At 28.8% G+C, this 15,291-nt stretch overlaps 1 protein-coding gene across 9 annotated transcripts in view; it reads right to left on the bottom strand.

Moving 5' to 3' along the window:
* The window catches only part of LOC111618350 (protein hunchback-like), a 45,899-nt gene that overhangs the window by 1,621 nt on the left and 28,987 nt on the right, over positions 1-15,291 (bottom strand). For 8 of the 9 annotated variants that reach the window (XM_023359849.1, XM_023359847.1, XM_023359848.1 and 5 more), the window contains one exon: positions 6,042-8,716. In XM_023359849.1, the coding sequence (XP_023215617.1) occupies positions 6,654-8,660 (2,007 nt within the window). In that variant the 5' untranslated portion in view covers positions 8,661-8,716 and the 3' untranslated portion in view covers positions 6,042-6,653. Of the gene's footprint in view, positions 1-6,041; positions 8,717-15,291 lie in introns of those variants that run through there. The other variant, XR_002755567.1, reaches the window with a different exon arrangement.

The following is a 15,291-nucleotide window of genomic DNA, read 5'->3' on the forward strand; positions in this document are numbered from 1 at the left end:
GTAAATACTTTCCATCAAGACTTAATTGTAACTAAATTCGCTTACGATGAATTGAATGAGATTTATATTAAAGCATTAATGTCCAGAGAAGTAGTTTTTATTGTTTGCTTTGGTTGGTAGTCTTCTTTTAAATTGAGCAATAAATTGTGTCTTGGTTCTTTAGTGGTATATTCATCAAGAGTAGACCATAGTCATGGTGATGCGTCAACCAAAGAGGTAGAGGAATAAAAATCGTCGAGAATCGATTCCGTTTGGGTTCATCTATTCTTTCATCTCACCGGGAGAACAGAGAATCAATCCCTGTTCATCCCACTTATTCTCGCTTGAATGATGCTATTGTGTCTTCTGTCAACTAAATTTAGAATTTACAAATGAAATATTTCCATGTCGATATTTAATACAAAAATAATTACAGTTTAATCTTATTTTTCGTCATCAATCTACATGACTTTTATCCATCTCTTTATCGAAGTATGATCTATTTCCTTTAAACTCTTAAGATGTATATGTTCTGATACTTTACATTGTCTTATTTTCATGATACAGTACTAATAATATTTATATTATATTAGCAAAATATAAGTTTATTTGAAATGTACAACAGTAAACTTACTAATTAAGAATGATGTCATCAATTAGAAAATCCCAAACTTATAAACGTCGTTATCTTTGAGTAAATAGATATTTTTAAGCTCTCTTTTTCAGGTTACCAGCCAAAATTCTGGCTGTTATCACTTAATCGTTATCAGTCTTTCAGCATTTTAAACGTTATTTTCTCACAATTTAATAGTTTAAATTGCTTGATTTCTTCAATTATACCCTCGCTATTATTGAAGGCATTAACAAACAATACTAGATGAATGACATATTAATTAATAAATCTTTACGTCATATATTTTTGAACCGTTTTAATATGTTCTTTTAAATAAAAAACTAGAATTTCACTAATTTAGTCTTATTCATAGTATAGGCCAAAGTGATTACATTAAGCGGATTCTAAACTGAAATATCTACATTTATTGTTGTCTGTGTTGTTTAGCTATTTAATAATAGATAAACAACACAAATGGAAATTCTTGCAATTTCTATATTGAATAATTTAATTTAATTTGTATATTAATAAGCAAAAATAAATAATTGTTTATATGACTATGAAGACATATGCTTTAATTATTCACTACAGTAATACTGTTAAATTCTATTAACATAAATTATATATTCTATGTTCCAAAAAAGGAATAAATAGGCCTTTTATTTGCTATCAAATATGTAGAAAGAAACATTCTGATAGTAAACGAATTAGTTTGTTTCTTTAAAATGAACTGCATTTAAAATGGTAGTGACAACTTTGATATAAAAAAAAAAATATATTTATTATCATTTCTATTTAATTCTTTTCAAATTATTATTGATGAAATCTCCGCTATTTCTTTCGTAAGTAAAAAGCACAAGTGTATATAATTTATCGGTACAGTTTTATCAATAAATTTTGTAAGCAAAAACACAGAACAGTTGAATTCTTAATAAATGAGAAAGCTCTTTAGAAGATGAGAAACTGTAGCAATGTTAAATAATTTATATATTTTTTGTAAGTTTTCTGTACAATAAAGTGTTAAATTTGCTATTCTTAGACACTTCCATCAGTTACTTTAGTTCTGTACATGTTCAAATCAATTTACAAATATGAAATTTCATACTTTATTTAAGTGAAATGTCAAATAAATCAACAATCTAATTACAAAGTTAATAATTTACAACGACATTATCAAATACAGTCAAACCTCTGAACAAACGCCATCGACGAGAACGTAAAGCTGTCCGTTGTTCGGAGGTTATTTTGTATGCATTTTTGTTGAAAATAAAATAAATTTCTAAAAAGAAAAATAGCCGCTGTTTAGAGGTTCGACTGTAGTTTATTAAAGTTTTTTTTTTTTTAATAAAGGTCATTCCTATTTTACTGCTATATATAAAAATTATAAAACAAATCTGTTCAACCTTCGAAAAACAAAAATAAAGAACAATTTTTCCTGCTTTCAAGTGACAGATCTTCGATAAAATTATAAATAACTGGTTTTTAACTTTAATCAGCTATAAATGGTATATCCGTCCGTTATTTTCAAGTAAACTGCTCTCATATAAAAACACTTCAATATATCACTTAACTTATAAGATTAATTATTGTAAAATTTATACGAATTATCACAAAAAAAAATTAAATATTTCCATAGTTTTGAAATATCTTGTAATGTATTGAATATATATATTTCCTTCACTCTTCAGCATTATAGAAGCGCCCAAAATTCAGTTAACCGTATTCGAATATCTTGGTAGTCTTATTAATACTGGCATATCTTGTAATACAGAATGGTAAAATACGAAATGTAAATCAAAACACGTAGCAATGCGTTAGAATGCTGTAAATTATTCACTAAACTTGAAGCATCTCTAATAGAAACTGCCACAAAACTCTTTATTCCAATACGGTTAACTGAATTTTGGAAAACTTCTATAACGCTGAAGAATGAAGAAAATATATATTCAATATATTACAAGATGTAAATATTTCACGTTTCATACTATTGGAGTTAAGACAAGTAATTAAAGACAACAATTTCACCAAACTTCTTGGTCATATCATTTATTCAATGATGTCAACAATTCATGGGCATCAATGAATAATTTATCAACTCGAAATGATGTCATAGATTCCAAGATTTATTGCATGTATCTAAATTATGATATATTATACCAAAACGTGCGACAACTTTTTCATTTGGATTTCATGAGAAAATATTATACTAAAAGTACAGTACTCGTTTCACTGTTTATAACAGAGGGAAAGTATGGCTCTCGGTCAAAGGCTGACCCTCAAGATTTTAACATTTTTGGACTCGGGGAGCTTGAAACATCGAGAAATTTTTAAAAAATTGGAGGTTTTTTTTGTATGTATAGATAGTGTGAGGTACGATTTTTTCACCCACTTTAAAGCTTAATAATTCTTGTATCTTTTGTCGAAAATTTCTGAAATTTTTCAGGGAGGTTTGTGTATTAGGAAGAAATATTTCTAGAAATTTTCAGGAAAATTCGATCATTGGTTCGGGAGATATTGCCCCATCCCATTAATATCTTCGGAACCAATCTGTAGATTTAAAAGTAATGGTGGAAGTTATCAGGAATAAAAACAAGTAAAGAATGTTGGAAAAGTCAAGCAACAATGCTACTTTTTTCATATTTAATATCACAGAATTTATTAAAATCAATTTAAAAGTTAAATTCTCATTCAGTATATATATAAAATTTCCTTTTAATAGTGCAATCATTGAGTGAGTGAGTAATTTTTTGCAATACATGCTTCAAATATTTAATAGAATAAAATATAAGTATTTAATTTTAAAATTTAAATATATATATATATACACGTGTTTCAGATTATTATCAGAAAATTAAAAATAATATAAAAATCTATTCACAGAATAATAAATTCTCCGTAAAAACATCAAGGAAATACTCCTGTCGCCATCTGTTGGATAATTAACAGACTAATTTACAGGTAAGACACTATGGTTGGATGGTATCGCATTTGTTAAATTTTCGACATTTTTTTTTAATTAATTGAAGCTTTGATTTTTGAAAGCTATTCTTTAAATTAATTTCCTGCTTTTTTTAATTATTTATTTTCTACTATATAAACAGAATTTAATGATTATAAATCAGTATAGTTAATTACATATGTTGATAACAGATGGCATTAGCTACCAAGTAACTTTCATTTTACATAAAATATGAATTAATTAATTTAAGCTTATTTTTAAACAGAAAATAAACCATATAAATTCAATTTCGTTTATAAAATAATTGAAAGCTGTTAAAGAAATTAAAATTAGAATATTAAATAATAATAATAATAATAATAACCTTTGTTTTATAATTATTCGAAGAACGACTACAAAATAAGCAGAAAAATCATTATTATAATTGGAACAATGCACGGAAAATCGAATTCGATGAATTTTATATTCGAAACAATTGCTATTACCAGAATTCATTGTGTAAATTGTCTTTTCCTAGCATCTAAAACATTGCTCTTAGATCTGCAGGGCATAGATACCGGGCCCAAGACACGGGAGGGCCCCAAAATTATTAACTTTTCTGTTAAGTCACACATGTTTATGGTTTTCATGACGAGTGAGGACCCACATTTACACATTTCTTACCTTTCTGAGGCCCCTCTTGAGCTATTGTAGTGTTTGTATATGTTCATAATCATTATCTTTTACAATTATTATAACAAAATAATAATTTTATACGCCGTATGAAGTTCTATTATNTTATCTTATTTCTAAAATGATTTTATGACAATATTTCGTTAAGATAGACCCCCCCCAGAAAATTTTTAAAAATCTATTATTCTTATTCCATTTTGTTAAGAGTTAATAGCCTCATAAATATAAAAATGTCATGCGATAGATTTATTGTTGAGAAAATATAATAGTGGACAGTGGTCAGCTTCAATGTAAAGTATTTAGAATTGCTTGCAACCACCCCAGGGTAGAGAAAACTTAACTCTTTTAAACCGTGAACTGAAAATGAAAGTGTCCTTGAACGAATTCTTTTGTGTCGAAGTTTTTAAAGCTGTTAGAGAGAAAATTTAACCATTAACCCACGTTCTTCTAAATATAGAATCCTACCTTTCTTCACTTCGAACTACACTAAAAAATGTCGTATTTTATAAGGACAATTTCTGTGATAAAAACATCTTCCTTTCGTTAGAAATTTATTAAAACTATCAAATCATGTCACGAAAATATTCAAATTTCGAATTTAAAATCAGTTAAATTGTCAATATATATATAAATTCTTTGACAAAATACCGAAGTTACCCTAAATAAGTAAAGGAAGAACATTACACCTCGGTGGTCACGACAGGTGAACACTGGAACTTGAAGGGGGAATCGCAGGTGTACGGAAGTGCCACGACCCTTCTACTAAGTTTCCCTCGGGCATTGTTAAAGAAAGAAGGAGGACAAAAAAGGAAATACCAATGCAACATTTCCGCAGTATAACAGGGAAGAAAAAAGGGGTTCTGTAAAGAAAAGAGAACAATACAAAACCCGAAGACCCCTTCTGACACAGAAAAAATGGCTCCCTAGTACACAAACCTGAATAAACCATTTATACCAACCCCGATAATGGATACAGTGGGAATACTTTTTACAAGAACTAATTAAAACCAATTTAAATAATGTGTTTATAATGAACTGGAAACAATAATTTTACAGTAGCGCAAAAGTAAATAGCTTTAAAAAAAAAAGAAAAACATCTGCATCCCATTTACAAAATACCTTAAGAAATTTTTCTTTTATTTCTTAAAAACGAAAGAAAATTCTCAAAATTAAAAATGTTTTAACTGTTCTTTCCTACTGAGTGATAAAATAAAAACATTTTTCACGTCAAAACGAAGAGTTGAAAATTAACGTGTTTCGCGATAAGAATTTGCCTGTTCCATTTTAAACCTGATAAAAAAACACTAATATCTAATTACTTTGCCGATATAACTAATTAACATTAAATAAAATCTGTTACTTTCAATTAATTAGACTTTCAATTTATGTATTTTGTGTAATTTTCTTTTATTTTTACAACCGTAAGTTCTGCGACACTTGAGTATACTTACAGTTGCTTTCTATGAAAAAAGTGCAGGTTATACACCGTATTTCCTACGATTTTTTTATAAAAATATTGTATATCTACCTGTTATACGATATATAATATTAATATTTAAAATAACCAATATTTTTTACAAGTAATTATGCATTTTCTTCTATATAGCACACTCCTTGTTTAATTTACTACAGCCTGTACCTACACTAATGATTTAACATAAAAGTATACAAAATAATTAAAAAAAAGTGTCCATAATTAACGATTTCATCTAATTTTAATACTAAATACAGCTAAAACTTTAATTAATATACAGTTATAAAGTGAATCAAACTTACCTTTGTGTCTCTGAATACAGTACCAAATCAAAAAAATAAAAAAAAANAACTCTCCCTGAGCTATAATCCCGCTTTACTCATGGAATTTGGTAGCGTCCGTTTGATTGCAAAATATATGTCTACGAAAAAATGGCTGGAATGAAATATCTTATGTATATTGCTCGTCTATGGTAATATTAGTTATCCTACTTTAAAAAAAAAAATAAAATAAACTACAACTGGGGGGATATCTAAAAAGACTAGGATGTTATTCTTCTTCCTTGTTAAAAGTCCAGAAGACCCGCCATCCTGGCGACACTGTCCTCATTTTTCGGAAGAAACTACCGAAACATAAATAGAGTTCAACATGGACACAAATGCACAAAAATTAACCAAGATTACGGACGGCTTTCGCTCGGCTATGCAAAACAATTCTCGGAGCTCTGCCACCGTAATTCTAACTTTTGATTACAGCACAAATTAGTCACTTGACTAGGTTTCTTTTTAAAACATTGCAGCCATTTTAAGAATACTACGGGCTGGGCACTTCTTAGAAAAATATACGGCCCGTAGTATATATACTAACCTAGTACTGACGTCTGAGAATTACATATGGAAGAAAGAAAGATCACAGATGTAATGCACACTCCTTTTTTTCTTAGTCACCATTTCCAGTCAATCGTGTGCCACTCGTGCGATATGAATGAAAAATGATAACTTATCATTGAAGCGAATACCGCAGACGTTACATTTGAATGGATGATTATAATCGTGATATCCCATATGTATGGAATACATGGCACAATCTTTGAAAAGTAAATCACAATGTATGCAATTGAAGTAACTGTTAAGTTTTCCGTCATTTTTGTCGGGACCAGAATTTTGTTTCTCTTCGTTAGATCTCGTATATTGTCCATTAGTTTTGTGCGTTTGCAAATTGCTCATATTTAAATTCTCTTCTTCGTGATCGTCTTTGTTGTCTTCGTGATCAATTTTCATGTAAATCCTCTCTATTTTGAACGCCTTTCCTTTACGGCGATTGCGAGAAAATTCTTGAGATGAATCGGCTTTATTATTCTTTGGACTGGTTTTACAATTGCTGAGATCTAAAGGTAATGAAGAATCGACATTTCCGTTTGTGTGATTTTCAGAATTTTCAATATTTTCAGTAGTCGTAGGTACTGTCTTTTCTTCTTCTGAAACGAAATCTTTAGGAGAAGGTAGCGAGTTGAATGAAAGTTTATATTCTTCTGGAGAATTAGGTCTGGTTCCGTTTGGAGTTGAATAGTCCGTATTTAACTTTTCTCTATCTGCAGGTGCAGACAGATAACCATTTTTCGTATAAAGAGAGTAAAGGGGATGATTTGATTCGTACAGAAAGAGGGTTTCGGGATTGATACCATAAATTCTGCACAGATCCTCGTTTTCTCTTGTAGCATGAAATACCATGTGTCTGTTGAAAGCATCTTTGTAATCCGAAGAGAATTCGCAAAGATTGCACTTATACGGCTGAATTGAAATGGTTGGTTTAAGAAAACGTTCAACTTCAGTCGTTTGAGAGGAATCCACACCGGTTCGATTTAAACAATGTGAATTGGCTAAACCATTCATGTTATTGGTAAACGGTAAACATACCTGAGACGAAGGAATCGTTGGGAAAGAATAATATCCCACTGAAGGAACGAGTAATTCAGTATGCGAATTCGAATTCGATTGAGAAATAATTTCTCCGTTGCCATTTTCTTCTTGATTCGAACCAGATTTTTTCTTCTTTTTAGTTCCTCTTCGATTACCGTATACATCTACTGTAGATTCTGCAGGAGTACCATCCGGGTTCAAAACATTTGCAGTCGTATGTTTGTACTTTCTCAAATGAAGTTTTAAACTATGACAATACTTAGTTGCATAACTGCAACTAGCACAGTGATATTGATAAATATTGGAATGCGATTTCATGTGACTATTGAGCATTGATTTGTTGACACAAGTATAGTTGCATTTGTTACATTTGAAAGGTTTGGATCCTGCGTGATTACGTAGATGGTACTCTAAGTGATGTTTATATTCAGTGACGAAAGGACAATTAGGGCAAGTCAAGAGTTTCTCTTCTTTTATGTGCGTTCGATTATGTTGCCAGAAATCTGCTTTACTAACAGCGACGAAATCACACTGTTTGCAACGATAGTTTCTAGCTTTTTTGCTAGAATTCGAAGAAGCTAGGCCAGAATCTCCGTCTTCCGATTCTTTTTCACTACACTTCGACGAATCCAGACCAACATGAAATTCTCTAACGTGTCTTTTCAATCTACCTTCGGTTCGCGAAGTGTAATCACAAAACGAACATTTATGTTCTGCATGAGTATTTAAATGAGAATTATAGTGGAATTTAGAAGCGCTTTGAAAGCCACATTCCTCGCATTTGTAAGTGACTTCGCCGTCGGGTGTAGTATGAATATCTTGCCATCTTTGAATGTCATCTTCTAGTGATGGAGAGTTGCTGTGTAAACTATCGTGACCATTAATGACGGCATTCGACGTCGTTGATGTGGCCCATACGAATGTCGAACTCGTTCCTTCTGGGGAAGAATATGGAGAATATTTATTTGGAGTTGATGTTTCGGGTGATAAATTTAGTGCCTCCGTTCCATTACAAGGTGGATTGGCTAATTGTTGTTCTTCCATTCTTTAAATATTGCAAATCATGTAACGTTGATTCTTGACAGTTGACATAATTTTAACTATAAAGATAAAATAAAAATTATTAAACAACATTAAAATGTAAGACGAAAAAGCATATAAAGTCTCGAAATAGAAATATATCGTTAAAAATTAAGCTAAAATATATATTTAAATGAAAAATTTTACAAAATAATGTCATTACTTTTATTTAAATTATAAATATTATAAAAATATAAACAAATATTATAATACTTCTAAACATTTATACATGTCTGTAGACATATATTTTAAAATACAATATGAATATCCGTTTTACAAAATTTATATTCGCTCTACAGAAATAAATACTCATAATTTTTATATAAATATTTATAAATTAATGATAATTTAAAGTGTAGGTTAGCTAGTGATGAAACGATTAGATCTTTATAGAAAGTTATGAGTGAATAAATCCAAGAGGAAGAGGAAGATCAATGGCAAGAATGGATTTTACTTAAACTTCTGAAAAAAGAAGGTAAAAGATATAAATTACGAAAATATAGAATGATGCTATAGGCCTATAAATAAACAGTTAACAGTGAGAATTAAAGTAAATTAACAAAACTGAGTGAGAATGAACATGATTTATGGACGAAAATAAACATAAAAGTAATTTATGCAAATTAAAAAATGTAGAAAAGAACGATTAAAACATAAAAATAATTGAAAATTTTCGTTTCTAAAATTTTAAAACACAAAATGCCAGTCGATAATTTTAATATCACACAAAACCCTCGTGTAATTCGTTACGTGTAGCAAGATTTTAATATACAGTATTATAAAACATTTAATTGAAAATATGCAGTAAATTATCGATTTAAATTAAGTTTTTAATTATGTTTTCTTAATTATACTACTACATCATAATTATATATTATTAAGTAATCGCTTAATTCGGATCACTTCTCTGGTTCCACTGCATAAACAATAATGAATTACGGAAGCCAAAAGCAATTGAAATGGCATCAAACAGCGAATTAATGATAGTGAACTAAAGATGACAGTGAACTAATAAATTACCAACATATAGGTTATTAGTTCTGCATATCGTTCTTTCAGCTCGCCAATGTCTTTCTTTTTAATTTAATTTCCTGTAACGTGTTCATTGGTGCATAAAACATTAAGACATTTTTAGTAATTCAAAACAACCAGACAGTGTTTTGAATTACTAAACTATAAATATACAAAAGAATATTTAATTATTGCTTTTGATGAAGTAAATACTTTCCATCAAAACTTAATTGTAACTAAATTCACTTACGATGAATTGAGTGAGATTTATATTAAAGCATTAATGGCCAGAGAAGTAGTTTTTATTGTTTGCTTTGGTTGGTAGTCTTCTTTTAAATTGAGCAATAAATTGTGTCTTGGTTCTTTAGTGGTATATTCATCAAGAGTAGACCATAGTCATGGTGATGCGTCAACCAAAGAGGTAGAGGAATAAAAATCGTCGAGAATCGATTCCGTTTGGGTTCATCTATTCTTTCATCTCACCGGGAGAACAGAGAATCAATCCCTGTTCATCCCACTTATTCTCGCTTGAATGATGCTATTGTGTCTTCTGTCAACTAAATTTAGAATTTACAAATGAAATATTTCCATGTCGATATTTAATACAAAAATAATTACAGTTTAATCTTATTTTTCGTCATCAATCTACATGACTTTTATCCATCTCTTTATCGAAGTATGATCTATTTCCTTTAAACTCTTAAGATGTACATGTTCTGATACTTTACATTGTCTTATTTTCATGATACAGTACTAATAATATTTATATTATATTAGCAAAATATAAGTTTATTTGAAATGTACAACAGTAAACTTACTAATTAAGAATGATGTCATCAATTAGAAAATCCCAAACTTATAAACGTCGCTTATTGTTATCGTTATCTTTGAGTAAATAGATATTTTTAAGCTCTCTTTTTCAGGTTACCAGCCAAAATTCTGGCTGTTATCACTTAATCGTTATCAGTCTTTCAGCATTTTAAACGTTATTTTCTCACAATTTAATAGTTTAAATTGCTTGATTTCTTCAATTATACCCTCGCTATTATTGAAGGCATTAACAAACAATACTAGATGAATGACATATTAATTAATAAATCTTTACGTCATATATTTTTGAACCGTTTTAATATGTTCTTTTAAATAAAAAACTAGAATTTCACTAATTTAGTCTTATTCATAGTATAGGCCAAAGTGATTACATTAAGCGGATTCTAAACTGAAATATCTACATTTATTGTTGTCTGTGTTGTTTAGCTATTTAATAATAGATAAACAACACAAATGGAAATTCTTGCAATTTCTATATTGAATAATTTAATTTAATTTGTATATTAATAAGCAAAAATAAATAATTGTTTATATGACTATGAAGACATATGCTTTAATTATTCACTACAGTAATACTGTTAAATTCTATTAACATAAATTATATATTCTATGTTCCAAAAAAGGAATAAATAGGCCTTTTATTTGCTATCAAATATGTAGAAAGAAACATTCTGATAGTAAACGAATTAGTTTGTTTCTTTAAAATGAACTGCATTTAAAATGGTAGTGACAACTTTGATATAAAAAAAAAAATATATTTATTATCATTTCTATTTAATTCTTTTCAAATTATTATTGATGAAATCTCCGCTATTTCTTTCGTAAGTAAAAAGCACAAGTGTATATAATTTATCGGTACAGTTTTATCAATAAATTTTGTAAGCAAAAACACAGAACAGTTGAATTCTTAATAAATGAGAAAGCTCTTTAGAAGATGAGAAACTGTAGCAATGTTAAATAATTTATATATTTTTTGTAAGTTTTCTGTACAATAAAGTGTTAAATTTGCTATTCTTAGACACTTCCATCAGTTACTTTAGTTCTGTACATGTTCAAATCAATTTACAAATATGAAATTTCATACTTTATTTAAGTGAAATGTCAAATAAATCAACAATCTAATTACAAAGTTAATAATTTACAACGACATTATCAAATACAGTCAAACCTCTGAACAAACGCCATCGACGAGAACGTAAAGCTGTCCGTTGTTCGGAGGTTATTTTGTATGCATTTTTGTTGAAAATAAAATAAATTTCTAAAAAGAAAAATAGCCGCTGTTTAGAGGTTCGACTGTAGTTTATTAAAGTTTTTTTTTTTTTAATAAAGGTCATTCCTATTTTACTGCTATATATAAAAATTATAAAACAAATCTGTTCAACCTTCGAAAAACAAAAATAAAGAACAATTTTTCCTGCTTTCAAGTGACAGATCTTCGATAAAATTATAAATAACTGGTTTTTAACTTTAATCAGCTATAAATGGTATATCCGTCCGTTATTTTCAAGTAAACTGCTCTCATATAAAAACACTTCAATATATCACTTAACTTATAAGATTAATTATTGTAAAATTTATACGAATTATCACAAAAAAAAATTAAATATTTCCATAGTTTTGAAATATCTTGTAATGTATTGAATATATATATTTCCTTCACTCTTCAGCATTATAGAAGCGCCCAAAATTCAGTTAACCGTATTCGAATATCTTGGTAGTCTTATTAATACTGGCATATCTTGTAATACAGAATGGTAAAATACGAAATGTAAATCAAAACACGTAGCAATGCGTTAGAATGCTGTAAATTATTCACTAAACTTGAAGCATCTCTAATAGAAACTGCCACAAAACTCTTTATTCCAATACGGTTAACTGAATTTTGGAAAACTTCTATAACGCTGAAGAATGAAGAAAATATATATTCAATATATTACAAGATGTAAATATTTCACGTTTCATACTATTGGAGTTAAGACAAGTAATTAAAGACAACAATTTCACCAAACTTCTTGGTCATATCATTTATTCAATGATGTCAACAATTCATGGGCATCAATGAATAATTTATCAACTCGAAATGATGTCATAGATTCCAAGATTTATTGCATGTATCTAAATTATGATATATTATACCAAAACGTGCGACAACTTTTTCATTTGGATTTCATGAGAAAATATTATACTAAAAGTACAGTACTCGTTTCACTGTTTATAACAGAGGGAAAGTATGGCTCTCGGTCAAAGGCTGACCCTCAAGATTTTAACATTTTTGGACTCGGGGAGCTTGAAACATCGAGAAATTTTTAAAAAATTGGAGGTTTTTTTTGTATGTATAGATAGTGTGAGGTACGATTTTTTCACCCACTTTAAAGCTTAATAATTCTTGTATCTTTTGTCGAAAATTTCTGAAATTTTTCAGGGAGGTTTGTGTATTAGGAAGAAATATTTCTAGAAATTTTCAGGAAAATTCGATCATTGGTTCGGGAGATATTGCCCCATCCCATTAATATCTTCGGAACCAATCTGTAGATTTAAAAGTAATGGTGGAAGTTATCAGGAATAAAAACAAGTAAAGAATGTTGGAAAAGTCAAGCAACAATGCTACTTTTTTCATATTTAATATCACAGAATTTATTAAAATCAATTTAAAAGTTAAATTCTCATTCAGTATATATATAAAATTTCCTTTTAATAGTGCAATCATTGAGTGAGTGAGTAATTTTTTGCAATACATGCTTCAAATATTTAATAGAATAAAATATAAGTATTTAATTTTAAAATTTAAATATATATATATATACACGTGTTTCAGATTATTATCAGAAAATTAAAAATAATATAAAAATCTATTCACAGAATAATAAATTCTCCGTAAAAACATCAAGGAAATACTCCTGTCGCCATCTGTTGGATAATTAACAGACTAATTTACAGGTAAGACACTATGGTTGGATGGTATCGCATTTGTTAAATTTTCGACATTTTTTTTTAATTAATTGAAGCTTTGATTTTTGAAAGCTATTCTTTAAATTAATTTCCTGCTTTTTTTAATTATTTATTTTCTACTATATAAACAGAATTTAATGATTATAAATCAGTATAGTTAATTACATATGTTGATAACAGATGGCATTAGCTACCAAGTAACTTTCATTTTACATAAAATATGAATTAATTAATTTAAGCTTATTTTTAAACAGAAAATAAACCATATAAATTCAATTTCGTTTATAAAATAATTGAAAGCTGTTAAAGAAATTAAAATTAGAATATTAAATAATAATAATAATAATAATAACCTTTGTTTTATAATTATTCGAAGAACGACTACAAAATAAGCAGAAAAATCATTATTATAATTGGAACAATGCACGGAAAATCGAATTCGATGAATTTTATATTCGAAACAATTGCTATTACCAGAATTCATTGTGTAAATTGTCTTTTCCTAGCATCTAAAACATTGCTCTTAGATCTGCAGGGCATAGATACCGGGCCCAAGACACGGGAGGGCCCCAAAATTATTAACTTTTCTGTTAAGTCACACATGTTTATGGTTTTCATGACGAGTGAGGACCCACATTTACACATTTCTTACCTTTCTGAGGCCCCTCTTGAGCTATTGTAGTGTTTGTATATGTTCATAATCATTATCTTTTACAATTATTATAACAAAATAATAATTTTATACGCCGTATGAAGTTCTATTATTATAAATAATTAAAAATTCTGACATAAAAATGCATATTATATGACTGTGGCAACAAAAATATATTGTAAAAAATTAATTTTGTATGTATGTGCCGGATTAGCTAATAGGCGAAGAAAAGACCGTGCCAAGGGCCTCTTCGGAAAGAGAGGCCTTAAAAATTATACAGCGAAAAGATAATAAGCCTTTAAAAAAGATGTTATTGTATTTTTAATATAAAAAAAAACACTTTACATAAAGGGCATCATAACAAAATTGCTCATAGGGTCTCAAAGGAACATTATGAGCTGATTGATGTATTATACTGTACAGGACTTGTACTATACAAAATATTAATAAATATAATTTAAAAAAGTATACATTTACAGTAAAACCTGTCCAAAACGGAATCCGAATAAAACAAAAACTTGCCTAATCGAAAAATTCTTCGAAACGGAGCGATTTTCTATGTTAAAAAGTAACCTGTTTAAACCGGAAAAAAGTATTGAACGCCGTGCATTTCCGGCTTACACAGGTTTTACTGTATTCATTTAAGTTTGTTCAGTTTAAGAAGTGATTTTGTATTGCGTAAACTATGGGGAGAGCCCTAAAAGAGAGGCCGCAAAAATGCACGTGAGGGTGTGCATGCAAATATATTTAAAATAATAAATGTGTATATCTATTTTCGTAAGTTTATGTACAGTATTATTTTCAGATTTTAATGTTTATATGTAGAAAAGTTTATTCTTTCCTGTTACACTTCTACTAGCATTTTTGTCTTCACCAGAGGGAAGAGGGATGCGAATGTTGAAGCAATTTTTAAAAGGATGCTTACACAATATATTTTGCCTTAATAATTGCTTAAAATGAATTTAAATCGGTATTAAAAAGTAGCCTAATTATAAAAATATAACGAAGCTTCCCTTGGCGATAAATAGAATTTTGCGGGATGCGATCGTTCCCCTGTAAATTCACTCCGAATCTCCCTACACGAAAACATTCTTTTCTAATGTCTTTANAATTATGCATTTTCTTCTATATAGCACACTCCTTGTTTAATTT

The sequence above is a fragment of the Centruroides sculpturatus genome, unplaced genomic scaffold, assembly GCF_000671375.1.
Source record: "Centruroides sculpturatus isolate CEXI.00-Female unplaced genomic scaffold, Cexi_2.0 scaffold189, whole genome shotgun sequence".
Taxonomy (NCBI): Eukaryota; Metazoa; Arthropoda; class Arachnida; order Scorpiones; family Buthidae; genus Centruroides; species Centruroides sculpturatus.